The sequence below is a fragment of the Ixodes scapularis genome, unplaced genomic scaffold (genome assembly GCF_016920785.2).
Source record: "Ixodes scapularis isolate PalLabHiFi unplaced genomic scaffold, ASM1692078v2 PGA_scaffold9__187_contigs__length_104089568, whole genome shotgun sequence".
Lineage (NCBI taxonomy): Eukaryota > Metazoa > Arthropoda > Arachnida > Ixodida > Ixodidae > Ixodes > Ixodes scapularis.
In genome coordinates, this window is record NW_024609884.1 from 103,032,456 (window position 1) to 103,058,826 (window position 26,371).

The window sequence follows — 26,371 nt, forward strand, 5'->3', positions numbered from 1 at the left end:
ATGCTCAAGCGCACGTTCGCCCATAGCTTTGACTGCATAGCCGCAGAATGTTGTCGGCAAGTATTGTGCGCTATCTGTGGCTTAGCGTAACCGCAGTTAAATGTGCCCGTGTAACAGGGGTATAATAGGGGTATGAGAGAGACGAGATCTCTTACAACTTCTTAAATGTTTCTAGAATGAGGGAACACACTGACATTGTGGCGCCATCTATGCGGTGACCCTAGAACTGCATTTCACAAAAGCGAAGGTTTTGCGGGATTTCCGAGGTCAAATGTGCGTAATACCCATAAAAAGGCTCGTTTATAACATTGACAAAAGTTTTTCGAGCCAAGAAAGGAAGGATAATGCGCGAGAAATAAAAAACAAATATCCCGGACCGCCGAGTTTACACTGCTTCCCAATAGATGGCGCCAGTGTGTTCTCTGGTTTAATAAGTTTTAAGGAACCCAGGTTTAAGAGGTCGCAAGCAGTCGCAAGAGTGTGAACGGGCCTTTAGTTTCATTCACCTAGAGCATTCCCCCTTTTCTTTTCAGCTTACTTTGAGTAACTGGGACACCCTGTAAATACATTCAAATGCGATCGCTTCCACCGACGTATATTTATTTGGCGGCGCTGCAAGCGGGAACCGCTCTTGCGGTGTTAACTGTAGAGTGACACCAGGGCTTCCGAGTTCCGCGATATAAAATGAAGGGTGGAAAGGGCGACTTTTCATTTTTCTATTTAGAGCAAAGGGGAAACAGTTTGCGCAAAATTGAACCAGGAGTTCACAACCTCTGCTGGTCCAGACAGCGCCTTAGCCGTTAAGGCGTTGCACCGAACAGACAGAGCTTGTGGGTTCAATTACCGCTCCTGGGCATTCCCCAACCTCCCGACCTAGTGACCTTGCCCGCAAGGGCCCTTGTCACCCCCGCGCGGGGGACGGCGACTTGCTCTGCGGTACGCCATGCTCTGCGGTTAGCGGGGTTCGCGACACAAAGCACAAAGACCGATGCCGCCATCCGAAAAGTCGTCGAAGCTGGATGAGACATCCGGGGAGCCCGTAATTGGAAAGCACCAAGGCTGGCGGGGTCTAAAAGCTATTACCTCTCGAAGGTCCTCTTTCCCGCCAACCCTACACATGGGAAGAGAGGAGATCTCCATGATAGTGTATGCAGGCCGTAGGCGCCGGCTTTTACTTTTTCTCCCCATGTTCTTGGAGTTGCCGCGTCGTCCGCGGTTTCCTGACACATTGCTTTCCTTCGTAATTTTTTTTTTTTTTGATTTCACGGACGAAGGTTGTGCCGCGATCCGGTGGGTAACCAGCCGTAACAAAAACAGAGCCACGTGCTTGCCCCTAGCAAAGTACGTGGCTTGGCGGAGCTGAGCTACTGCGGGAACACAGGGGGGACGGGGGGGGGGGGGGGGGGGGGGGGGCTGCAGGTATTGTTCGGTACGCACGCACGGGGTCTCAGCATATTGCCAGCACCCCTGGAAAATGTCAGCGGGTGCTCAAGGCCTCATTGCCCACCACGCCCCCCCCCCCTCCCCCGGTTCCGGGGTCCCTGGCAGCGCTTCGGCGTGCTAACTTTCGCGCCAATGCTTCGGCCAATCAGACTGTCTTCAGATCTTCCGATTTCCGGGCACGGTTTTGTTTCTCCCGCTCCCGTGCCTCCTTTCCTGGCCCGAGCCGCTGGAGAGGGCTCCAGGCCCTCCAGATCCAACGGGCTCACCGCGGCTTCAGTAGAGATTCTCAACCCATGTCTGCGGACGCAAGGTTCTTCCAGAATGGCTTTAGCAAAGCGGCCAAAGTTAACGCTGGACCACTTTTTCAGAAAAGAAAGTAGTGCTGCTACTCTCGATGCTGCTATGTCCACAGCAGAAACACTGACCCACAAAGCAGCGTGCTCTGAATCTACCGTTTCCGACGACGTCGCGGGCGAAGCAAGCAATGTTTCCGATAATGACATTGGACTTTACGTCCTGACCGGTCCAAAACGTCAAAAGATCAGGGACGACGAGACAAGGCGCCGATTACTCACAATCCACTGGAAGCCTGGCAGCAAGTATTGTTTCCCTACACTGGGAAAACGCAAGCTGAAATTCCAGACTCAGTGGACAGAAAAGTACCCCTGGTTGGTGTACTCGAGATGCCAAGGCCAAGAGGGAGCTCTGTGCAAGGTTTGTGTCCTCTTTGGGCAGGAAAAGGGAGCCATCAGAAACTCGGCGGCTTGGTGCTGACTCCCTTTGTGCGTTGGAAAAACGCACTAGAGACCTTCAAAACACACAGCGAGACCGAATACCACAAGGCGGCCGTTCTCGACGCCGACAAGTTCGTACAAGCCGTGCAAGGAGAGTCAGTGAAGGAAAGGATGGACTCCGCTGCTCGCGTGCAGAGGCAGACGAACCGGAAGAAGCTCATATCAATAATAGAACTCGTATTATTTTGCGGGAGGCAAGGCATAGCTCTCAGAGGACACCGTGACGCCGGACCACTCACTTTGGAGGACCCTTTCGAAAATGACGGGAACTTTCGTGCACTGGTGCGCTTGAAAATTCGCAGCGGGGACGATCTTCTCAGAGATCACCTGGAGACAGCACCAGGCAATGCGACGTACCTAAGCCCGCAAATACAAAACGAAATCTTGGTGGCGAGCAGCACTCTGGTTCAGCAGACCATTGTCAGTCAAGTCAACAGCGCGAAGTGCTTCTCCCTGCTTGCGGACGAAACAACAGACATTTCGGGTAAGAAATGTTATTATTATTGTTTATACTTCATTTCAAACTAAAGAGCTCTCCGGCACGCATCTCTTAAAGGGGTACTGCGGCGATTTCTTGATGGTTCCCGATTTGCTTGAAATTTTACTGAACTCACCAAACATCGCCAAAATAGTATCCCAAATATTGTGTCAAAATAATTTTTTTTTCACGAAGTTATTGAATTTACAATTTTGGACCTTACCGTGTTTTTCAAACTGAGAGTCTCTACTGGCAACAACGAAAAAGTGACGTCAGTGGAAGTGCCGGGTTCACTCTTTGTACTGTAGAATTTGTTCCCAACTGATTCGAAGCAGTTTCATGGTGTCAAATGAATGCTTTGGAAGCTCGCTCCAGTCCCCGCGCTCCAGCACGGAACAAATGATTGGCATATTCTATTTTTTAGACTGCTCGCTCGACTGGCAAGCCTGCTCTCCACTGACGTCACGGCACTGAAAAGTGCGGGTATATTTGAATGTTGGTTTTTGCATCATTTTCATTTGCCGTTTTCGCAATAACTATTATGAATTTCGTGATACTAAATAGCATACCGCAAAGGGTAAAGGCCGGGGAGTCAGAAAATATAATTAGTTGAGGTAGCCCAAACATCGCCGGAGTACCCCTTTAAACAATGTAGAACTACCGACTGAGATTGCTCTAGCGAAAGCCACCAGAAAATTTTCGCGCAGCACGAGTCACGCAAGATATAGCAGTTATATTTTTTTAAGTGAAAAAGTAGCGAAGGGTGAGTGCAGGCGAGTACGTAGTAGGTAAGCGCGACGACAAAAATACAAGAAAAAGTTTAAATATCCCCGCGCCTTTTTCTTGCTTCGCTTTAAACTACGTCCAAAGGCAATGAGACGGCATGTCTTCCCCGTCCGTTTGCGGTTCGACACCCAGTGGACACTGTTACAACTGCCATATTCCGCCGAGGAACGTCCCCTTTTCCGATTACCAGTAACGAGTCAAAGTCAAATTGGACGTTTTAGTGATTTATACAGCGTAAGGTCGGTCTACCAGTAGGGGTACACTGTAGATGGGCAATTTCGCCAGTGTAGTACGACTGCTAGCCTGGGGTCTTTAACGTGCACCACGCAGTAGCGATACGCGACCGCACGCCGGTACGATGCTCATCCAGATCGAAACGGGCAGGGGTGTGGCTCGAACCCAGGCTCCCTGGGTTCTGCAGCGCGAGCTTTCGCTCCACGCGCGTCGAGCTGGGTGTGCGCTTTAGCCCACTCGGCCACCGATCCCCCCAGTGACGAGTCGGTGGGCATTCGAGGCAAGTCAACTGCAAGGCAAAGTAACTGTAAACTTCTGGCTATGATACGAAAATCGACAACCACAAGGAAATAAACTAAGAATTCAACAGTGAATACGAACGAGAGAGTGACTCGCTACGAAAGCAAGTTCACGAAGTCCAATATTCACTGGGACCCGTAGAATCGTCCGTAGACTCCTCCCGATGCGTCGTCCGCGGTCCGAAGGGGTGACGCGGTCAAAGGCGTTTTGACGCGCTGATCACAGCACAGTTACGGCAGTCGTCGTACTTGCCCGGTACAACTTCGTAACTAGCGCGCGCAACGCGTTTCGAGCACCAGATTTGGGAGACGTCCGCGTCGCCCCCGCCACGGTGAAACCTGGTGAAACTGTTCGTCGCTACCACGGTGGAAGAAACCTTTTTTTTTTTTTTCCCCTCGTGGTTGCAGAAGGAAGCAGGGGAGAGTGAAGACCGCATGCAGAGTTGTTTTTACTTTACGGTAAGCGCACCGAAGGCTACGTTGCTCCTCGGTGCATGCACGTTGTCTTCGTCGACGGCGCGCCGATCGTTTTTCTCGAAAGGGTTATGGGATGACGCTATCCTACCTGCTAGGTGGCAGGGGCATGCTGTACTGAATGCTTGGTAGCTACTAAAGTCACTATACAAGCTTAACACCCACAGCATATGCGCTTCTGTGCAAACATTGAAAGAAAGCATAAGCTTGTTGTAAATCTTGTATAATTGACGATGGGGCATACGCTTTTCAGGAACCGAGCAGATGTCTGTCTGCGTGCGGTACCTGCTGGACGACAAGCTACATGAAGACTTTTTGGCATTCGTGGAGGTGACAAACCTGTCTGGACAAGGACTCGCTTCGACCCTTATGAGGCTTCTTAGGGACAAAGGTGTCGACGCCACCTATTTGTGCGGCCAAGGATACGATGGTGCGGCCAACATGTCCGGCCGCCTGAACGGGGTCCAAGCTGTGATCCAACGAGAACACCCCGCAGCCCTCTATATGCATTGCGCAAGTCACTCGCTCAACTTGGCGCTTTGCTGTTCGTGTAGTGTCCCCGAGGTGCGTAACGCGTTGAGTGTGGTGCAGGAAGTCTGCGTGTTTTTTAGAAGGTCTGCACGTAGATCAGCCATTCTCAAGGAAAAGATCAGGGAGCTGCACCCTCAAACGACGAAGCGGCGGCTTTTAGCGCTGTGTGAAACTCGTTGGGTTGAACGCCACGAGGCCGTTCAAACCTTTGTGGAGCTCTACGAAGCTGTTGTGTTGTCACTTGAGATTCTGCAGGATGAGGCTGGTGGTGGCGAGGTGTCTGCGAAGGCCCACCAATTACTGGCATGTATCGTGACGCCAACGTTCATAGTCAGCATTAACATCGCCGCAAAGGTGCTTTCGTTGACGTTGCCGCTCTCCAGGCAGCTCCAAACAACCTCGCTCGACGTAATCGGCGCCCTCAGTCATGTCGATGACGTCGAGGCCGCTGTGCAAGCGCTGCGTCAATCCGGGTTTTCCACGGTATTCCAAGCCGCCGTAAGCATGGCCGAGGCAGCAAATGTGGAGATTCGAATGCCGCGAGTCACGAGCCGGCAGCGCCACCGCCAGAACACACCGGCTATCGACGCGGAGGACTATTTTAGACTTTCACTTTTCCTTCCCTTTTTGGATCACCTGATCACTCAGTTAGACGACCGGTTCAAAAAGCACCGGAGCACATTAGAATTGCTTTCCTCTCTTCTACCAGAAAACATCTCTTGCGCTGTCGTTCCTCCTGACGCTGAGCAGTTTTCAGCCGTGTACTCGAGCTTTGTTTCGATTTCGGAACTGCAAGGGGAGCTGCTTGTATGGGCGACTAAGTGCAGAAGGACGAAAAACGAAACGCCCGCCACATCTGCGTTACAGGCAGTCGCACTTTGTCCGGAGGCTCTGTTTCCAAACGTTCACCGTCTCCTTAAAATTCTCGCAACTTTGCCTGTAAGTACAGCAGAAGCGGAGCGCTCGTTCTCATCTCTGCGTCGCTTGAAGACATATTTGAGGTCTTCGACTTCAAACGACCGATTGCTGGGACTGGCTCTCTTGAATGTGCATCGCGACATTGAGGTCCGCCCGGAGGACGTCCTTGACGTTCTCTGTCGTGAGCGTAGGAGGCTGCAGCTTAATGTGTAGGTGCCCTTAGCGAAAAGTCGTTCAAAATCAGTATACTGAAAGTATACTGAAAGTATACTAATAGTGAACTTAGGGTATGTACTGAAACCGTACTAGTTTCACGCTTTTATGAAACAAAATAGTGTACCTTTAGTACACCCCAAGTACATATGTAGTATACCATAAGTGCACCTCGAGTGTACTTTTAGCATACTATAAGTGCACGTTTAGTACACTACAAGTATGATCTTAGTGCACTAAATGTACACTACCAGTACATATATGCGGAGTGTCCCAGATAACTTCCACCAAACTTTAAAAAAAAAACTAAAAAAAACGGAGCGTTCTTTGGGAGTGAAACCAACTGCACGCTGTTAGAAAGTATCTTGCGAAAGTGCACGAAATTGTTTTAGTGCGCCTATTTACTTAAGAGTAACAAGCTAACTTTTTAAATCTTCGTTTAAAAGCCGAGGTGTGAAATGTAGAGTTGTAGAGCGCATTAACACCCAATTAAACAATTTTCAACAAGGTGCGCTTTGCATGCTCCTTTTTCCTAGCCTTCAAAAGAAACGCCCGCGAAACACAAAAAAATACCGGGTGACAACTCGCTTCCCCAATCACGGCGTGCGAGCGCGCCGCGAATGTGCGTGCTTTGAAGGCCGGAAAAAAGCACGAAAACGTATTATGTTTCAAACACTTTAAATGGGTGTTTCTCAATGCGCCCGGCAACTTTACAATTAACATCTTGGCCCTTAAAAGAATATTCGAAAGGTTAGCTCAATAATCTTTGTTATTTACATAACCAGGCCTATTAAAAAAATGTGTGCACTTTCTCAAGACACTTGCTAACGACAGTTGATTTCACTCCTGCAGAGCCCTCCGGTGTTTCTTAAGTATGGTGCAAGTTATCTGGGACGCCGTGTATGTCGGGCGTTTTGAATGGAAAGCACGGTCTCAAATTGACCAGAAAAATCGCCGCCTGCATTTAAAAAGCTGACTTTTCAAAGGTGTTTCTTTGAACGGCTGTATTCCAACCTGTGAAATTTCATCTTATACAGCTCCATTCTCGTGAAATGTTAAGAAACGCCGTTGACAACTCAATTGATGATGATAATGCAGAGGCGCCACCACCGGGAGATGCACTCTTAAAAATGAGTCAGGAAATTAACGAGGAAATCTTTGGCAGCTCTATTCCTCGTGAGAATGACGTACCGGCGTCTTCTGAAACTGTGTGAGAAAAGCCATAAAGAAGAGGTGCACTGCATTTTTCAACTGAAAGTATGTATGTGTAGCATACAAATATTATGGTCAGTGTTCTTCACGTAATTGATAAGACAGAAATTGGAATCCTACTTATCACTTTATTCAAGTTTCCGAGCCTGCCTCACTGTACACTCTCCTTTGTGATGATGGTATGCCATTACATCCTGCGTAAAAAGAGAAGAGAAAATTAGCCTATGGCCACTCTATGATATAACATCACATAATTCGCTCAAAGGACCACTATGTGAGGAAGGCAAGATAGTAAAAACTTCATCCTGACAAAAGGGCGAGGAAAATCGGGATATATCGTTTCAGAAAACCTGATACCTGAAAGAAGCTCTAACACAGAGCAAACAAAATGATTGGCATTTTCTTAATGCCCCCTTTTCTTTTGCTGTGAACACACATACAAGTCATACGCTATTACACATTCAGTGGTGCGGCTTGATTTATGATAAGTACTTTTTTATATAACTTCGAGCTTTTAGAGAAAATATTCAATATAATGGGCCGGACATAAATGGTTGCTATGAACTATCCTATATATTTACACATTATCTGATATCATAAAAGCACTAGAGCAGGGTAGGGCTGTACTGCATCAGTTATAAATTTCTAACCAATTAAAAGTTGGCATTTATTTAATATATTAGTATTGGCTATTATTCTTTGACAAAGAATAACTGGGCGAGTTGGTAAGTTGGTAGTCTTTCAACTCCATCGAATATTCAGGTCCTTTTAACATTTTTTTCATGCTTTTGCTTTTTCTAACTGCTCTGCCTTTTGTAGCGGCTTTCGCCGCCACTAAAAAACGTGACATAGAAACTCACTTTATTCACAACACAAAATCACAAACTTGGAAAGCGTGCCGCTTCGGCATACGCAGAGATCGTCCGTCTCTACGGCACAGGCATCAGCACGGGCAAGAAATCATGCTGCTCGCTCTTGTAACGTTTTTCACGCTAACGCTTTATGAAACAAATCGTTGACGAGAGACTGTCGGAACCACACCTCAGAACTAGCATGACCTGTGATTGCTTGAACTGCCGTCAGACTGTACTTGAACGCTCCGCAAAAGCGTCGTCGGGCGACCGTCGTAGGGACGGCGCCCAGGACAGGCCCTCGGTTCCGCCGCACGCGAATCTTTCTCACTCTGCGGAGAGAGCCATAAATTTTGAAGATACGCTCTTTTCAAATAACGAAATAAAACCGGGTAGAGTATAGTGAGAGTCCAGCATAGCTTAGCAAGCACACGGTACAAGACAAAGTTTGAAACAGCGGCGCACTTCGCAGAAACAAAAGGAACTTCCTCACCTTCGCTTGCACCAGTCGGCCATGACTATCCGCCACTTGCGACGCTGTGTCTCACAGCTCTCAGTAATCGCTTGCTATTATTGAACACGGTATTCGTAAGTAAGGTATCTAAAATATCCGCAAAAACGGCTAAAACGTAAAAAGGAAGTGATGCTCGAACTCTCCGGAACTCCAACGGCGGCCGAACGGAAGCTGATTGCAATAGCGATGGTCTTGCGCAGTTTTCAAAAGTCTCTTATTTTTGTTCTTTTTTTCTTTTTTTAAGAAAAAACTATGCAAATCAATATATTAATAATAATAATGTTACTTTATTATATTCGTAAAAAATTAACAAACCGTTTAGTCTATCTTAGGTCTTATCTAAACGTTCGGTTTTATTTTTTAGTGTAAAACCGAAACTATCTCAAGCAATTTCTCCCTTGTCGCCAAGGCTATTTTGATTCATCAGCGCATGCTCGCACCGCTGGTATTTCGGCTTTTCTGGAAGGATCGGCTCTCGCGGCACATAAATAATGAGGGTAACCTCGTGTTTTGAAACAATGAGCGTGCCCGTCTTTTTTAACGAGGGAAAGACACGTTGAATTTACGTCGATTTTTTACAGTGTGGAAATCTCGATCGACGGTGTTGTTCGTTGTTGCAATTGTCAATCTCTTTTCACGTGAATTGAGATGTCCTTAGAGTTTTGCAAGATAAATCTACACCATGAAACACTTTCGGTGAAAGCTTGAGGTTGTTGCATAAAGGCGCCGATTTCTTCAGCCAATTTCAGAGCGAGCTTCCATTCATAACATCACTTCGCTTACGCGGTTCTGGAGTTTATTTGCGCTGCATGCGGCCATGCAAGGTGGAGGGTCTTATGCCCCCATTATTAGCCGTGGTTTCTTTTGCCTCCTGTCTTTTTGATTGCTGTTGATGCCGATATCCGAAACAGCGTATAGTACGCTGAGACCTGCATTACAAAAACACCGGATTATTTTGGGTTATTCATAGCTATGAATAACCCAAAACTCGTCACCTCTTCGCAAATTGTTTCAGTTGGGCTAGAGTTCATTCACAGCCCCTTTAAAATTGAAAATTCAACATGGTCAATTACATTGTCAATTCAAAAAAGCTAATTAGGTAACGTACTGTGACGTTTATTTACTCATCTAATGTCCACCGAGCCCCACAAATATTCTGTGAAAACGGCATGGGCCTATCTATCGCGTTTTTAGTGTGTTGATGTTAACAATCGCACTATATATATATATATATATCTATATCTATATACATACCCATTACTATAATTTGAGTACGCCGACTGCAAGCACTGAAAGTAAGCCTTTAGTACACTTGAGTGCACTCCTTGTATACTAATTTTGAACTACTTTTTACCGCGGGCACTACGATTCTACTACATGTACTAGTTTTGTACGGACGAGTATACTTTCAGTCCACCGCCATTTTTACTGGAAGTATACTTTAAGTACACTTAAAGTATACAATCAGTACAAAGACCGCACTGAAAGTATACTTTTAGTATACTTCAGTACACTTGGAGTGTACTGATTTTGAACGACTTTTCGCTAAGGGTGAACCGTCGTTAAAACTTCAAAGTTGAAATTTGGGGGTTTTCACACGCCGAACGAAGGCTTGGCCGACGAGGAGCGCCACGGATTAGCTTGGACCACCACGGGTTTTTAACGTACGCCGAAATTTTGTACACACTGGCGATTTTGGTTTTACCCAGGTGAATTGATCGTGCGACCTCGTGTCAAATGCGTCCTTCGATGTAAAGACTGTATATGGCATCTGTAAATAATGAGAATGAATAACGTTTTGTCCAAAGCAGTGCTAGCTGTTCAAGACGTTCTATTCACTTTATTTCTATCATTTCTATTTATAGTAGTTATTTTTTTTATTTCACATAAAGTTTACATTGAGTGTATGTATATTTGTTTCACATATGCGTTATTCCAGACGATTACTTCAATAAACTACCATTTGCTGCATTTGTTTCTGCTTGGACTGTGCGACTTATTATGCTCCCGGGCCCAGGGGGGTGGGGGGTTGTATCTTTTTAACGGTATATTTTTTTACCGATTATGAAGTTGCCAAGGAAGGCCCGTAGCCCCGTCAAATTTTTGAAAAACAAGTTTTACTTCGGACTCCAGTATCATCACGTGAAACTGGTTCCATAAAAACTGCATTAAACATTACAATATAACTTCCCATGGAATGTAAACACATATAATTCGCCAATGTAACTTTAATTATTGCTGTCGGTGCGCTAGCGCGGAAGCGCACGTACGCTAAATACGTTGCTGCGAAATTTCTGTCTGTGTTTAAGTTCGAAAAAATATCATTTCAAAATTTTCTTACTCCAACAAACGTTTAGGGTTTTTCTTTATTTTACTATAGAAATATTATTTACGCTCACATCGCAGTATTTTTCTGTTAACTGACAAACTTTTCAGTCAGACTGGCTCGGTTAGAAAGGCAGAACGGGTTCAACCGTTCAACCACTAGACGCGCGGAAAGGTTACGCGTTGGCAACAATTTCAAACGCCTGCCTCCTCCTGCACGTTGACAAAGCTCATCTTTCTAATGTCAAGAACCAAAACAAGAATATCTAACCGTCTCGTCGGCCCTGTCATCGACGGAGCATGTTGTTACTTTTAGCCAATCTGGTTTCTATGGCGCAACGCATGCCTTTAGAACAAAGCTGAATGTGTCCGGCGATAAGGGGGACCGGGGGGGGGGGGGGGGGGGAGGTGGAGGGGATATACTGCGATGTTAGAGCTGTGGTGGGAGGTAGAGGAGGTTGCGTGAGGACTTCAGAAAAAGTGAAAACGAGGAGCGCTAGAAGGCCCGCGTCGCGCAATAAAGGATTAAAAAAAAGTGCACTCTCCGGCTCTCTTTAGCTCTGCCGTGTGATCCCTTGATGAAAAAAAAAAAAAAAAAACGATATACGACGACTAGTTAAACGAGCACAAAGCTTCCACCGCACTGTCAACTTAAGGCTGGTATAAGTACTAATAGGTACTGTTGGCCCCAGCCAACAGTACCTATTAGTACTGTTGGCTGGTTAACTATTAGAGTTGCTCAAACGAGCTGGAAGTTGGGTGCGGAAGTGTCACGGTCCGGGGCGGAGCGTCAGGGGGAAGCGCACTCGCCAATCGCAACGGGGGTTCAGACGCCCGCTATTCCACAGTACGTGGGCTCCAGAGACGGGGGGACAACGACAAGGCACGTGACGAACAGAGCAGTAGAAACATTTAATGAAAGGCTAGTAAGATGGTGACAAAAGTAAAATGATAATACAGACACAGTCTCAATCAGGCGGAAGAAAACAAGAGAAACTTAATAGCTATGGGCAAGACAGAGAATACACAACAAGAGGAATGGTAACGATACCGCACTTCGGCGCAGTCCGGCACGACAAGGCTCGCAGAGGCGTGGGAGCACCTGAGGTCGGTCGCTTGCGATGGATTCTGTCTCGAAGTGGCCGCGGTGCGCCAGAGGCGGCGGTTGTTGGCTTGAGACGCTGTCGCGTCACGGACGGTCGACACACTGGGGCAGTCCGGCAGAGGAAGGCCGCACAGAGTAGGATCAAAGAAGCAGGTGACATTCCGTGTCCAGACGGGTCTTCCCCTTTACCGCGGTGCCCGAGGTTACGCCCGGAGCCGATAGGAAGAGAGGGGTGCGCTCTCGAACCTTCCCAAGCCGGCTGCCGCGCCGTTTCCCAGTTTCAACTGAATGGCGCTCTTTTCTAATAAAGTAAACAAAACATAACCGCTCCCCTACAATCGCGACACACTCACACACACACAAATAAAAAAAAAATGACGGTCACAGCGGCGAAGACACTCGTTGCCCCGAGCTCCAAACAAAGTCAACACAAAAAACGCTCAAGGGCATCTGGCAAACTCATTTCCGGATTCTAAGAAGTGGCAGCGCCCAAGCATCGGGCAACAGCGTCCCCCGAACGGGAGTCACAGAGGCCATAAACAAGTCAAGTCAGGGTCCCAGTCGGGACCGGCGAGGAGCTAACTAGCGTCAACCAGGGAGTGTCACACCACCCGCGGCGACCACATGGCCCCGCAGGCAGCCGACGCGGCGCCCTTCACAATACGCGTGGCCCGGCGGGACCAGGCCGGTTTTTGTGACAGGAAGACACGCCGGAAAAAGAAGATTCAATCGCCACACGTCGACGATACAACACGCGAAATTCCACATGTGAAATAAGGAAACAATCTAAAAGATCCTCGCTTTTTTCAGTATGTCAAAATGGTGAAAAAGCAGGCAGGAGAACCGACTGGTACGGGCTGGGAGCGGTCTCCGGCTCTCGAGTCCCCCCCCCCCCCGAAATTTCGGGGGGGGGGGGTTCTGACCCCCCAAACCCCCCCCCCCCCCCTCTGGCTACGCCACTGCCTAACATGTTTCGTTTTGTAACTGTTAGGTAATCGTTAGAGAGTGTAGATAACTGGCATGTGGAGACCCTGCGCACGAAAAGAATGGGCTATGTTCTTGTCTAGGAGCAAGCAGAGGTGTATGTATAAATTAATTGTGACAGCATGCGCTCCACAAACCCTGTGAGAAATTGGAGGTATTCAAGTTATTTTTCTTGTTTCCTTTTTTGTATTGCGCTAAGCTGTTGGGACTAACGCGAAGAGACTTCTCTTTCTTTTTTGCGAGGCGTTATCTTACGTACTGGTTGTTTAGCGACTATCAGTATGCTGACTTGAATATAATAGAAGTGAGAAACTGGACTTTCATCACGCACCCTGGCTTTCGAAAACGAAGTGTCTGTATTACCTCAGAGGAGCCCCCGGGGTCTGTGTGTTTTCTTTTTGCTTTGTGAGCACGATTACATATTTTCTTATGCTTCGTGTTTATGCCTGTTCATGACAAATATCTGTCCAGCCGCATGCACATGTGCAGGCTGCCGCCCAGTTTTGCGTCAAATTTTGTGATTCTCTTAATATTCACTGGTGAATATTTTTGAATTGGGGGTGGTGTCACAGAATTCGACTATTTTTTAAATCCTTTTTCGAAGTTTTCGCGAGGGAACGCATCCGGTCGTGGGACGTTCCCTTGCCCCGCGCGTTGAGCGGCAGGGTTCGGGCACTGTCCGTTTTCTGTTTTATGGCCCCCTGGCCCCCCTCGTCCCGAGGACATTTCTCGCGAGGTTCTTTTTGTTAGTAGCGATGGGCCCCCTCGCTTTCCGGAATGTTAGGAATGGCTTCCAGATGTCCGAGGGGGGGGGGGGGGGGGGGGAGGGTGCGCTTTATGGTTAGCTGGGGTTAGAGTTCCTGTATAGCTACCTACGGTAGCAGAGTTGCGCATTCAGCCTCGGCGCGTGGCCGTAGCGCCGGCTTTCCCGCAGGAGCTGGATGCTTTGCTCCTCACGTGACTAAATTTGGCGAATAGCGGCGCCGCGCGCGCCGCCGCGCATGGAAAACAGGAGAGGAGGAAAAGGAGGCGGAAAGCAGGGAAACATACGCCGGGGCAAGAGAAACGTCGGCGGAGCGACCGTAAAGGTGGCTTTCTTGCACGCCAACGGATGCTTTGCTCCTCACGTGATGGATCTCGGCGAATAGCGGCGTGGCGGCGCGGGGAAAACAAATGCGCAACTCTGGCTCCCGTATAGGGAGCCTATACAGGAACTCTAGCTGGGGTAGGCTCACTGCGGGTCTTGCCAGTGTGGTGTGTGTTTTTGTTTATATGTATTTTGTTGTTGCAACTGTAGAAAAACAATTATTTTTTTTGGGAGAGGGAGAGTGGTGTCTGCCGCTGGAATTTGGGAAAGTGCGGACCTCGGCTTGATTCCGAGCCGAGTTGGCCGAGTCAAGTTAGTGTATGCGAAGACTGGACCGGTGGGTGGACGCGACGCGAAAGTTGGGAGCGACAGCGGGTGCGGCGGAAGAGGGAACGCGGGAAGAGCTCGGAGCGGCTCTGCAGGCCCCCCAAGTGTGTGTGCTCGTGGGTGAGTGTGGTGCCGAGGAGCATCTCACGGAGCATCCAAGCACGCACAGACTTCCCCGTTTCGACCAGCGCCGCAACGGGCCCGCGTCACTCACACCACTCTCCGGACCCAGGTTCGCTCACTCACTTTAGTAGAATTGTATAGCATTTAGAGTCATTATTGTGTTATACTTTTGTTGTTCGTTTGTTCTTGTGTACTGTCCAGTGTGGACAAAGCCTTTAAACCGCTGCTCTGCCGTTTTTTTTTTGTTTTTTTGTTTGTTTTGTTTTGTGAGTAGCGCCTGCGCGATAAGAAAAGCGGTGTGATTTTTTTTTTTTACGTGAATTTTATTATGTGTAAAAGCGCCGCGCGCGAGAAGGGCAGAGTTAGCGTGTGATTATTATTTTGTTTGCGTTTGGTGTATGCGTTGAGTCTTGAAAGGGATTCAAGTAAATCGTTCGTTATTTTAACGCAACGTCTCCGTCTCGTTCCTCGCCCCTCACGGTGAGTCCGTCCGCCAGGGCGTGTACCTATCGTCCGGTCAGCGGTCCTAACAAAATTATAAATTTTGTTTGCATGGGGATCATTTGGATCTTTTATTGTTAATTTTCCGAACATGTGGCAATGATGAATAGCTTGTTCAGATGTGGGTCAGAAAGACAGTCGACTCACCGGTTTCGCTGTTCATTCAACATTGAAGTTTCTTACTAAGAGGGTGACATGTTTCAGACTTCCTGATTTAGAAGTGTTAGTTTGTTAAGTCGGGCAATGGAGGCTCGTTCATACAAAGAGTCGCCAAGTGAAAAGCTTCACTTCCGCCTCGGACTGAATATAATTCTATTCTCCCAAGAGCACTATACTCGGCGACAAATTTTCTTGGCAATGCGCTGGAGAGTAAAGCCCGCGCACAACTTGATTCAGCGCTCAAAATAGTGAGAGAACGCGTGCCTGTACCTTCCATTGCATTGCCGAGAAAAGTTGCCGCCAAGTATAGTTGACCTATTCTCGGTCATTCCTTTCGAAAAGCATTTTTCCCAAACAACCAAAAAACCCAAGTTTTTTGTGTTTTTTTTTTTTTTATGAAGGAAAAAAATAAAACACGAAGATGTTGATAATGTTTTTGCGCATTGTCACACAAGGGGACTGGATAATTGCTAAGCAGAAGCGTCACCAGTTGAGGAGTGGCGCGAGTTTGCTAAATTGTGCAATTTCCCAACAAACGGGGGGCAATATCTGTTTGAAGGCTTGTTCTCGATTAATCTTTCCAAGGGAAGGCAGCGAGGCATAGCGGGGGTGGCACCTGCTGTGCTCGAGGACGCACGAAACGTTCAGGGGCTTTGACAAGGCAATTGGAGTTGACTATGTATTCCGTTCGTTTGTTGTTCACAATGGTCGAAGCTTACGGTTTGATCTTGCTTGACGAAAGTACAAGGCTGGGGATCTGCTTGTCCTGTCGTCTAAGGTTTAAAATATGGTTTAATTCACTGTTGATGTGCCCGTCGCCTTGCAGCATATGAACGGTGAAAGCTACGTGTTTGTTGGAACAGTCACACGTCTATCGTTCATACCCACATAACCGCGCTCTCATTCATACCCACGCGCAGAGAAAGGGACGGGTCAGGTATTTAAAGGAAGGTGTTTGATTGGTTCTTGTCAGCTTGCAGCTCCCACTGCACTGACAGCTTAGGGATGAACGAAGTATAGTATCGTCGCGATGACGCGACACCGTGAATTTGTCGTGCCTGGAGTTCATAAGCCCTTGCCTTTCAACGATGTCTACACATAAGGTTTTCTCCTTCGCCTTTCCAACCCTACTTTGTGCGTCAGTCCAGCTTTTCCTGCAAGGCTTTGCGCTCAGGTGGCCGTCGTTTATTTCCTCTGATGCTCTTTCACAACATTTCACCTTGCAAAATAATTTTCTTTTCGTTTTTAAAGCTTGCAGACGAACTTGCTAATTAAGGATAAAAGTAATTTCAAAAGTAATCAGTAATTTTATAGAAATTACTGCCTGAAAGTAATTCATTACATTACTAAACTACTAGCCTAGGGAAGTAATTCATTACTTTACTCATCACTCAAAACAGTAATTTATTTACTGTAATTCCATTAGAGTAATGCCGTTACTGCCATCTCTGCCACATGGACCCGTGCGACATGGACAAGACGGGCATTTCTAGCGACCCCGAGAACTCCGAGACTCCGGGAGTTCACGTGGCTTCAAGCGACGTACCCTCCGTTGCCACGCATTTCCCTTCTCAAGAGCAACTGGAGCTGGAGCCACCGGCTTCACTCCTGGACGACCGCGCCACGCCTCCCCCCGGGCAAGCCGTCCCGCAAACGCAGCCGAAGCCTTTAACCTTGTGGAGGCCGCGAGCAGCGCATCGCCTACCAAGAGCAAGCTGGGGGGAACCATGCGAGGCAACGCAGCCGGCCAACAAGACAACATCGTCAGTGACAAGCGATGGAAACAGGCGTAGAGAGTTCCATTCATCCTGAAGCCGATCGAAGGCGGAGAGTCGCCTCTTGATGACGCATTAGCCATTAACACAACGTGATCCAAACCAGGACTTCCCAAAAATACGTCAACCGGTACGACAAAATGTATTGTTTGTTTTATTGCCTATATTCTACGATTGCTACTCGTACTCCCGGGGCAATATTTGCCGCGTGATCTGATATCCCACAACCGAATCCTGACAGTCGTTCGCAGGCTTTAAAGGGACAATGAAACAATTTTGGAATCGAATTTCATTCACCGCACGTCAGAAAAGGTGTGAAAAGAAAACCAAAACACAAAAATAGAGAGCCAAAATATTTTTCGCTCTAGAACTTTTAAAAGAAAAGCGGACTCTTTGATACCTTCTTTCCTTTGAAAGCTCTCTGCCTTTTATTTATTTATTTATTTATTTATTTATTTATTTATTTACAATACCCTCAAGGTCATGAGGCGTTAGAGAGGGGAGTGGTATTACAATATTGTTGAATCACTCCGCGAAATGCGGCGGAATCCTTGATGGCTGCGATGTCACCGGAAAGGCCATTCCAGTCCACAATTGCGTCGGGAAGAAGGGCGTTTTGATGTGCTGTGGAAAAACATCGTGGCCGGGCTATTTTTTTAGGATGATCTAGTCTAGAGGACGAATAGGTTGGCGGAGTGAGAAGAGTCTGATGTAGTAGGGGGGAATAATAGATTTTATGCAATAGGCGCAGACGAAACATTTTCCGTCGGGTAGCAAGTAAGGGAAGAGAAAGGTCAGATTTCAATCGAGTAACACTAGAAAAACGTGAGTAGTCAGATGCAATGAACCGGGCAGCACGGTTTTGGACAGCCTCAATACTGTCTGTTAGTGAAGAAAAGTGAGGGTGCCAAAAGGAGGTTGCATACTCTAATTTCGATCGTACGAAGGAAATGTAAAGGAGTCGCTTTAGGTTACTTGGGACAGATCTGAAGTTGCGGCGGAGGCAACCTAGGCTTCGGTTAGCAGCAGACACCACTGAATTGATATAGCTGTCCCAAGAGAGGTTTTTTTGTTAGAACACTAATATTCTTGTACGTGTCAGTTTGTTGTAGAGGAACATCATTAAGAGTAAGAGTGGAGCAAGTTTGGAAGGTGGAACGAGAGAAGCGCATGATTTTACATTTGTTAACGTTGAGGGACATTTGCGAATTACTACATCATTTATTAATATAGTTAAGGTCATCTTGCAGCGCTGCAGAATCAGAGGCAGATGCTATTTTACGATAAACGAAACAGTCATCTGCAAAGAAACACATTGATGAGGACACCTGAAGTGGAAGGTCGTTGATGTAAATAAGGAAGAGTAGGGGACCAAGGACTGTTCCTTGGGGCACACCGGATGTTACAGGGGCCAAGGCAGATGAAGAGTCGTTAGCATAAACAAACTGGTTTCGTTGCGAGAGGAGAGATTTAATCCATGATAGTACGTTGGTGTCAAGGTTTAGCGATGAAGGTTTTAGTAGCAGTTGGTTATGTGGTACTTTGTCAAAAGCTTTAGCAAAATCAAGAAATACAGCATCGGTTGGTAAACCAGAGTCGAGGTTAGAAAAAAGGTCATGGGTTAAGCAAAGAAGCTGTGTTTCACAAGAGAAGTTTCTACGGAAGCCGTGCTGTGCCTTGTTAAAAAAGGAAATGCAATCGAGGTGAACGAATAGATTCTTATGGATTATGTGCCCCAGTATTTTTGAAGGTACAGAAGTAAGAGAGATAGGCCTATAGTTTAAGGGAGATGATTTATTACCGCTCTTGTGGACCGGAGTGACCTTTCCGATCCTTCAATCGTCAGGAACTGCCGCTGTATTCAAGGACTGCTGGAAAATTTTGGTTAAAAAAAGACTCGACAAACACACTGTTCCCGGCAGTATTTTAGAGTTAATGTTGTCGACGGCACAGGATGAAGACACTTTCATAGATTGAATAATTTTAACAATACCACCAAAATCAACATATATTGGATCCATACAAGGGAGGTTGTTAGCAATGGTTGGTAACAATGCTAAAGGACTTGGGATGGTGAACTGAGCAGAGAACACGTCATTTGAAACTTAGCTAAACTGACTCGTCTCTATTTTATTTTTAAATTCATCTTCCAGGTTAAGTGGCGAGTGTGGAGTATGGTTACCAACTTGCCAGAATTGGCGAGGGTTATTGAGTAGCAGGGATGGGACGGTTTCCTGGTCGAAAATACGTTTCTGTTCCGCAAGCATGCGCTTGTACTCATTTGCGCATTCATTATACCTGTCTCAACAGTCAGTGGTGTTAGTATGTTTGGCTATCGGAAAACGGCGTTTCTTCTTATTGTTGAGTATTTTCAACGAGCGCGGGTACCAGGGGTTAGAAGATGGGGAACTTATGGTGGTGCTTGGGACATGTATTTCAACAAGTTCTAATAATTTGTTCTTAAATTTACATCAGTTTTTGTTCACATCCCTACTATCAAATTTATCTAAGAAGACTGGGAAGTAATTTGAGAGGTCCATGTTAAACTGTTCATAATTTCCTTTGTTGTATAGCCTTATCGTTTTAACAATTCTTATACGTCCCGGCGCTTGAAATGCTAGGTCACAATGTACTGCCTTGTGATTACTTATGCCTTCGAATCCAGACAGCGACGAGACACACTCAGGTTGATTCGTTAATACCAAGTCTAATACATTTGAGGACGCGTCATTTACACGCGTTGGAAAAGGAACCATCTGGGGCAGATTCAAAATCTAAACAAAATAAAACAAACTCACGGCAGTCACTGGTAACACAATCTTGACCAGGAGAATTTCATTTAATATCGGGGAAATTAAAATCACCAAATAAAAGAACAGGATGGTCAGGAAGTTGCACACATAAAGCGGACAGCTCGTCGGCTCGTCATGCAAAGAAGGCACAAAATTAATGACGCATCGGGTGGCCTGTAACATGCGCCAAGCAGGATTGATTTAAAACCGCATTTCATTGATACCCAGATTGCTTCGATAGTGCTCGAGATAAAGAGAAGAAAACTTTGAATACTTTCATGCACGCATATTACAACGCCACCACCACGACGGCCGCATCGATCTCGCCTATAAATGATAAACACAGGGTGACTCGGCAATATTTCATTGCCGTCTATACCGGAACGAAGCCAAGTCTCGGAGATGAGTACAATTTTAGCATCACAAGAGGAAATAAGAGAACAAAGTTCCTCTCGTTTTGCAATTAGGCTACGCGCATTTAAGTATAAAACACTAATTTTGGGAGCTAACAGCGGCAACAATTGGGGATGTAACAGAGGCAACACCACCAATGGGGGAGCTAATAGCGGCAACATTTCTGCTCCTACTCCCTGCCCCGTCCTATGGGAGAGTTTCAATTACGGAATCCGAAAGTGCGTCGTAGCTGAAGGTCTTAGGGCCCATGTGCAATTTGTCAAACCGAAGTTTAAATGGGAGACCCTGCAGTTTTGCGAACGAGTAAAGTTTCTTTCGTGCGACGCGGATATTCGCCGAGAAATCTTCAGAGAGAGCAATGGGTGTACCTCGCAATTTAGGCCCACAAAGAAGTAGCTGATTTTTCGCCTTGTAAGAGGAAAATCATACAATTAACCGGCCCGTTTTTTCTTGTGAGTGCGCTCCCAGTCTGTGCGCACGCTCAATTTGGGAGCTATCAAGCGTAACGCCTAGATTATTTTTGGCCAAATCTATTACTTTTTGTTCAGTGGATGACCAAGATTCACCTACGCTATCAAGCGTAACACCTACGCTATTTCACTGCAATGTATCCGCGCAGCAAATGCACGTCAGCCAAACCCACGTCGCCTATTGGATAAAAGCCTACCTCATCAGCACCGCGATCATAAACAATAAATGGCCAGCGAATATGTTTTCAAGGTTGTGTTAAAGAATATTCTGATACATATTTTGTTGAATAATTGGGGATATGACGGAAATTGCCGAATTTTAGAATGCTCAGAGCTATGCGCCATCTATCGTGTGGTAAACGAAGGAAGACAAAGATGAGACTGCGCCTGCGCTCTTCCTGGGGCCCAAAACTGGACACTTGGCGAAAAAGTCGGCGAGAAATCCGACGTCTTTGATTGGCCGGCGCCAAGGTCAAGTGCGGCGTTGGCCAATCACGGCCGCCAGATTTCTCGCCGAGTTTCTCGCCAAGTTTCCAGATTAGGCCTCCAGCTCTCTGCTGACAAACATGGCGTCAGTGGTGATCGTTGACATAGTCGGCGTGGTGAAAGCTCATCGTTCCGCGTAAAGCGCTATTCTTGACTGAAGTTTCGTCGTGTGTCGCGATGATAACCCAGTACGTCCTAGAAGGGAAGAACCATCTACTCGTGCGGCAATGTTGTGGTGGCACCCTCAAGACAGCAGAACCACTCGTGCCGTCGTCTTTGCTTGCTTCGACTACAGTGGTGCTATATTAGCATTTGTGTCGTCGAACATCCCCCGGATTTGTTATTTTTCGCATTCCATGCGTGTGCTAATGTTCGAGGTATTAGTGGGGCGCTCTCTATTTAAAGGCGTGTATGAAGCATGCAAATTTTGACACGTTTTCATCACCCGGGACAAGTGATTAGTGTTAGCATTCCTGAACGGTCGCAACGTCTATGAGATCACGAAATCATATTCCTACGTTGCTATATCTCTGCTACGATTACCTCGCCGTTTCCAATCATAGAAAATGCGTGTGGAAATATTTTTGCTTTTAGTAAAGTCGGGTTCTAAAGTCGTGATCGTCCAAGACCTCCACCTTTTTCGTTTCTTTCTTCATACACTCTGCCCTGCTAGCATTTCCTGACAAAATAACAGTTAGCAAAAGCTTGAGCCGATAGAACACTTTGTGCATTTTCTGCTACGTCAATGGGAGACAGCACGTCCCCTTTTTTTTTTAGCGATACCGCGGAAAGGGCTGACGGCGGCGGAGAAGTGGCTGTCGTGCTGACGACCTGCTGCGGTTTTTGCAGTGGTTGCGGAAGTGTGTACGCGCGGCGCAGAGTGGCTGTTCCAGTTGCTCCGGTCACAGCGCACGACATCCAAGCTAACGCCAAATACCGTAGAGACTAATACAGGAAACTCCGGTGTAAAATGGGAGACGGAAGTAGAAAGCGATCATGGCGTATGGAGCAGTGGCGAATCGAAAAGGGGGGGGGGGGGGAGCGACGAGGGCCCCCCTCCCTCCCCCTTCTCGGAGGACAATTTGATATGGGTGGACCCCCCTTGCACAAGAAAGAACGGAGTTCTGGATCCGCCCCTGGTATGTAGTGGACCACTCGCCACTTTCCCTGGAAATGAATCAAGTGGGTGTGACTCACAAGAGAAGTTGATAGTCTATGAAATATTTCCCTGTTTTGTTTTTTGATGGAGCATAAGGAGCATAAGCTCGTGATATTAAACCTCTTGGTATTTTGATGTCAAAATGCAGTGTGTTGTATAGACCTGTCAGGATTTCTATAGCAACTTTGTCCAATCTAAATAATTAATAACCTTTGTTAAGCGTGTTGATTTATTTGTTTTATTCCTACCGAAACATGTCTTATTAGATATCCTTGGCTCCAAGTTAGCATATTGGAAATAGGCATAAATTTTTTATGAGATCAACTTGAAAGGACTCTAAGTGACTAGAAGTGATTAATATTGATAATTATGTGATTTTTTGTTTGCTTACTCTTATGAACGGCTTCAAGTAGCTTTTGTTGGCTCTTAGCATCTTCTTTGACCAGATCGACCTTAACTGGCTGCCAATGGCTATTGGTGAGATAATTGACAATTATCTAATTCGGCATTGGTGAATGCATGTGGCTTCAGCTGGCTATTATTGGCTGATAGCCTCCACTTTTATATGTATTTGCTAGATATGGCTACAAATATTAATAATGAGAAATGAAAACTGAGCTATTTCTGTATATAAAGTGGTATTACTTCCGGTGGCTATTGTTGGCTATTAGATTATATTTCCGACCAGATCGGTTCAATGGCTGCTAATAGCAGTTAGTATAATAGCAATTAACTGCTGACTGAGTGTTTATGAATGAGAATAGCTTCAAGTGGTTATTATTGGCTATAAGCACATGTTTTCGAACAGATTGGCTGCAAATGGCTAAAAAACCGCTATTAGTAGGTTACTATTGCTTGAGCTGTTTTTATATTTACGAAATGGAATGGCTTCAAGTGGATAATGTTGGCTATTTGCATTTATTTTTTACCAGATTGAATTGAAATGGCTGCTGATGGATATTGATGAGATCATTAAACAATTGTGTGCTATTTCGGTGCTTTAAATTGAGTATGGCTTCAATTGGCTCTTATTAGGTTATGCATAAAATTTGGATAAATGTAATGGAAATGGCTACAAATGGCTATTAGTGACTAGTGTTGATATTTATGGGCATTTTAGTGTTTACTAACAGGAATGACTTTAAGTGGCTATTTTTGTGGGAATTAGCATCTATTTTTGACCAGATTGGCTTCAAATGGCTAACAATGGCTATTAGTGAGTGTAATTGACAATTATGTGCAATTTCAGTGTTTATGGATGAAAATGGCTACAAGTGGCTATTACTGGCTATAAGCATTTAGATTGGCTTAAAATTGCTACAAATGGCTAGTAGTGACCAGTGTTGATATTGTTAAGAAGAAAAAGGAGGAACGTTTTCGTGGGGAGACAAGAGAAGATGAAGAGGCAGAGGCAACGAGCTTTGAATGATTGTAACCGCCATTTTCAGTCTTCACCTAATGGAAATTATATCATTGTATATATCTATATTCGTCGTAACATTTTGATGGAGGTGCGATCCGTCCATCTACCTCTCCGCCCCCATCAACATGGAACTCCGGAGCCGACAGCTTCCCGTCTCATCTATCATAATGGCCTCCGGCAGCACGGCATCCGGCAGTACTATACCGCAGGGCACACCGTCGCAACCCACCTCCCCTCTTATCATCGCCCACCCTCGTGACCCTGGAAACTTCACCGGATCCGGGGATCAAGATGTAGAACAATGGATTCACCTATACGAAAGAATCAGCGTCGATAACAGGTGGGACCCAACTATCATGCTTGCAAACGTCATTTTCTATCTACAAGACACAGCCCGAACCTGGTTCCTCACCCACGAGGAAACTATTACGTCTTGGGACATGTGTAAGGAACAGCTAAAACATCTCTTTGGCGATCCTACTGGTCGAAGGCTCTCCGCGAAGCGCAAGCTTGCTTCGCGTGTCCAAACGCCAACAGAATCCTATATTACGTACATTCAAGATATTCTTTCCCTTTGTCAGAAGGCTGATCCTCTCATGACTAACGCTGATAAAGTAACTCACATTCTTAAGGGTAATGCCGACGATGCATTCCAGTTGATTGTATTTAAAGATTGTGCCACAGTGGATGCTGTTATACAAGAGTGCAGGCGCTTTGAAGAGGCTAAAAAACGCCGGATCACAGCCAACTTCACACGCCTGCCCAACACGACACCAACGTCCACCTGTGAGGATCCGCCTGTATCTGAGAGGCAAATCATTCGGATACTACGCTGTGAATTGGAAGCGATGCTGCCAACAGAGACCTCTGCTCTCCCTGCTGATTCAGGTAGTGCAGCAGTTCCAGTATCTGCTGTTCAAGCGCTGGTTCAACGAGAAATCCACCGGCTCGTCCCTCCGGAACAACCAGACAGCCGACGTCTGCCTCATCGTCCTCTCAACCACTTGCCATCCGCCAATTCTATGAGTCCACAACGGAATCCTAACGCATGGAGGACGTCAGATCACCGACCCGTCTGTTTTCACTGTCATGGAGTCGGGCATATTGCTCGCTATTGTCGCCGCTAATTCAACGATGGACCGCGCATTTTCTCATCGACTGCCTACCGTCGCTCCTTTCAACGTTACTCCAGCCCATCAGCCAACCTCTACCCTCATCAAGATCACGAGCCCAGGTTGCCCACACTATACAGCCGTTCCCCCTCCCCCTATCTCCGCCGCTCACCCTCGCCCATGCCCCGTCGCTCAACATCTCCCACCCACGACCACCGCATTTCGGGAAACTAAACCGTGCAGCCTCGCGAAGTGGGGCTGCATCAAAATTCGTGCCCTTTAATCCTCTACAGGACGGTATAAGCAACACACAAAACAAACTTTTAGTTTCAATCGACCACGTTCCTATATTGACGCTCGTAGATACCGGTGCCGCCATCTCCATTATGAGAGAAGATCTTAGACGCCAGCTTCACAAGGTTTTGACGCCCCCGGATTCTAAGCTCCTCCAGGGTGCAGACGGCCGCGCTATCTCACCTCTTGGAATGTGCAGCGCTCAATTACCATAAGCAATGAAACCACTCGCGTTCTCTTCACCGTGATTTCCAGTTGCCCCCATGCTATGATTCTAGGATGGGATTTTTTGTCAACGCACGCCGCCCTCATTGATTGCGCCACAGGAACCATTGCCCTCGACATTCCTACCTCAGCCCACACGTCTGAATCAATCGTTTCAAGATTATGCACCACTGGAAGTCATCGGATTCCGCCGCTTGCCGCCATTACCGTTGAACTTCACTCAAATCACTTTGTTGCCAATGGAGACTACGTCCTAACGCCTAACAAGGACATATTTCTCGCGAAACAGCTTGCCCTCCCGCACTGCATTGTTCCAATTGCCAATGGCCGCACCCGCGTATGGATAGCTAACTTTAGTTCTTGTACACAAGTATTGCCAAAGGGTGCTTCCTTAGCAACAAGCTCATCGCTAGACACGGCCACAGTCTCCACTATTGCAGCAGACCTTTCACCCGCTTCTAATTCAACCCGCCCAGCTCCCCTAGACCCTTTCAACATACTCACCATGGTAGACTCCACGTTGGACCCTTCCGAACAACATCGCCTTCAAGCTCTTCTATGGCAGTTCCATGACATCTTTGATTTTGACAACCGCCCCCTTGGACAAACCACCCTTGCTACACACCGCATCAACACCGGCCACGCAACTCCCGTTCACCACAGACCTTACCGAGTGTCAGCCAGCGAACGCCGAGTCAATCAACAAGAAGTTGACACCATGCTTTCGAAAGACATTATTCGACCTTTCTCTAGCTTCTGGTCATCGCCCGTTGTATTGATTAAGAAAAAAGATGGATCATGGAGGTTCTGCGTCGACTACCGTCGCTTTACAGAATAAAAAAAAGGACGCTTACCCACTCCCA

At 46.8% G+C, this 26,371-nt stretch overlaps 2 protein-coding genes across 2 annotated transcripts; both read left to right on the top strand.

Moving 5' to 3' along the window:
- Positions 1–2,126: 2,126 nt before the first annotated feature.
- Positions 2,127–2,765, top strand: LOC120841997. The gene has a single exon (XM_040212999.1). It carries the CDS (start codon positions 2,127–2,129, stop codon positions 2,763–2,765), a length of 639 nt encoding a protein of 212 aa, XP_040068933.1.
- A 1,819-nt stretch (positions 2,766–4,584) lies between these two features.
- On the top strand, positions 4,585–24,903 carry LOC120841998 (zinc finger MYM-type protein 1-like). The gene is made up of 4 exons (XM_040213000.1): positions 4,585–4,606; positions 4,762–5,537; positions 24,510–24,677; positions 24,766–24,903. Exons 1-4 carry the CDS (start codon positions 4,585–4,587, stop codon positions 24,901–24,903), a joined length of 1,104 nt encoding a protein of 367 aa, XP_040068934.1.
- Positions 24,904–26,371: the final 1,468 nt, after the last annotated feature.

Bases quoted from the DNA above. Each gene is read 5' to 3' on its own strand.
- LOC120841997 (XM_040212999.1), top strand. From the start codon at position 2,127: ATGCCAAGGCCAAGAGGGAGCTCTGTGCAAGGTTTGTGTCCTCTTTGG.
- LOC120841998 (XM_040213000.1), top strand. From the start codon at position 4,585: ATGACGCTATCCTACCTGCTAG. The intron at 4,607-4,761 runs GTGGCAGGGGCA...TACGCTTTTCAG, and splicing joins GACGCTATCCTACCTGCTAG to GAACCGAGCAGATGTCTGTC. The intron at 24,678-24,765 runs GTATCTGAGAGG...CTGCTGATTCAG, and splicing joins CCACCTGTGAGGATCCGCCT to GTAGTGCAGCAGTTCCAGTA.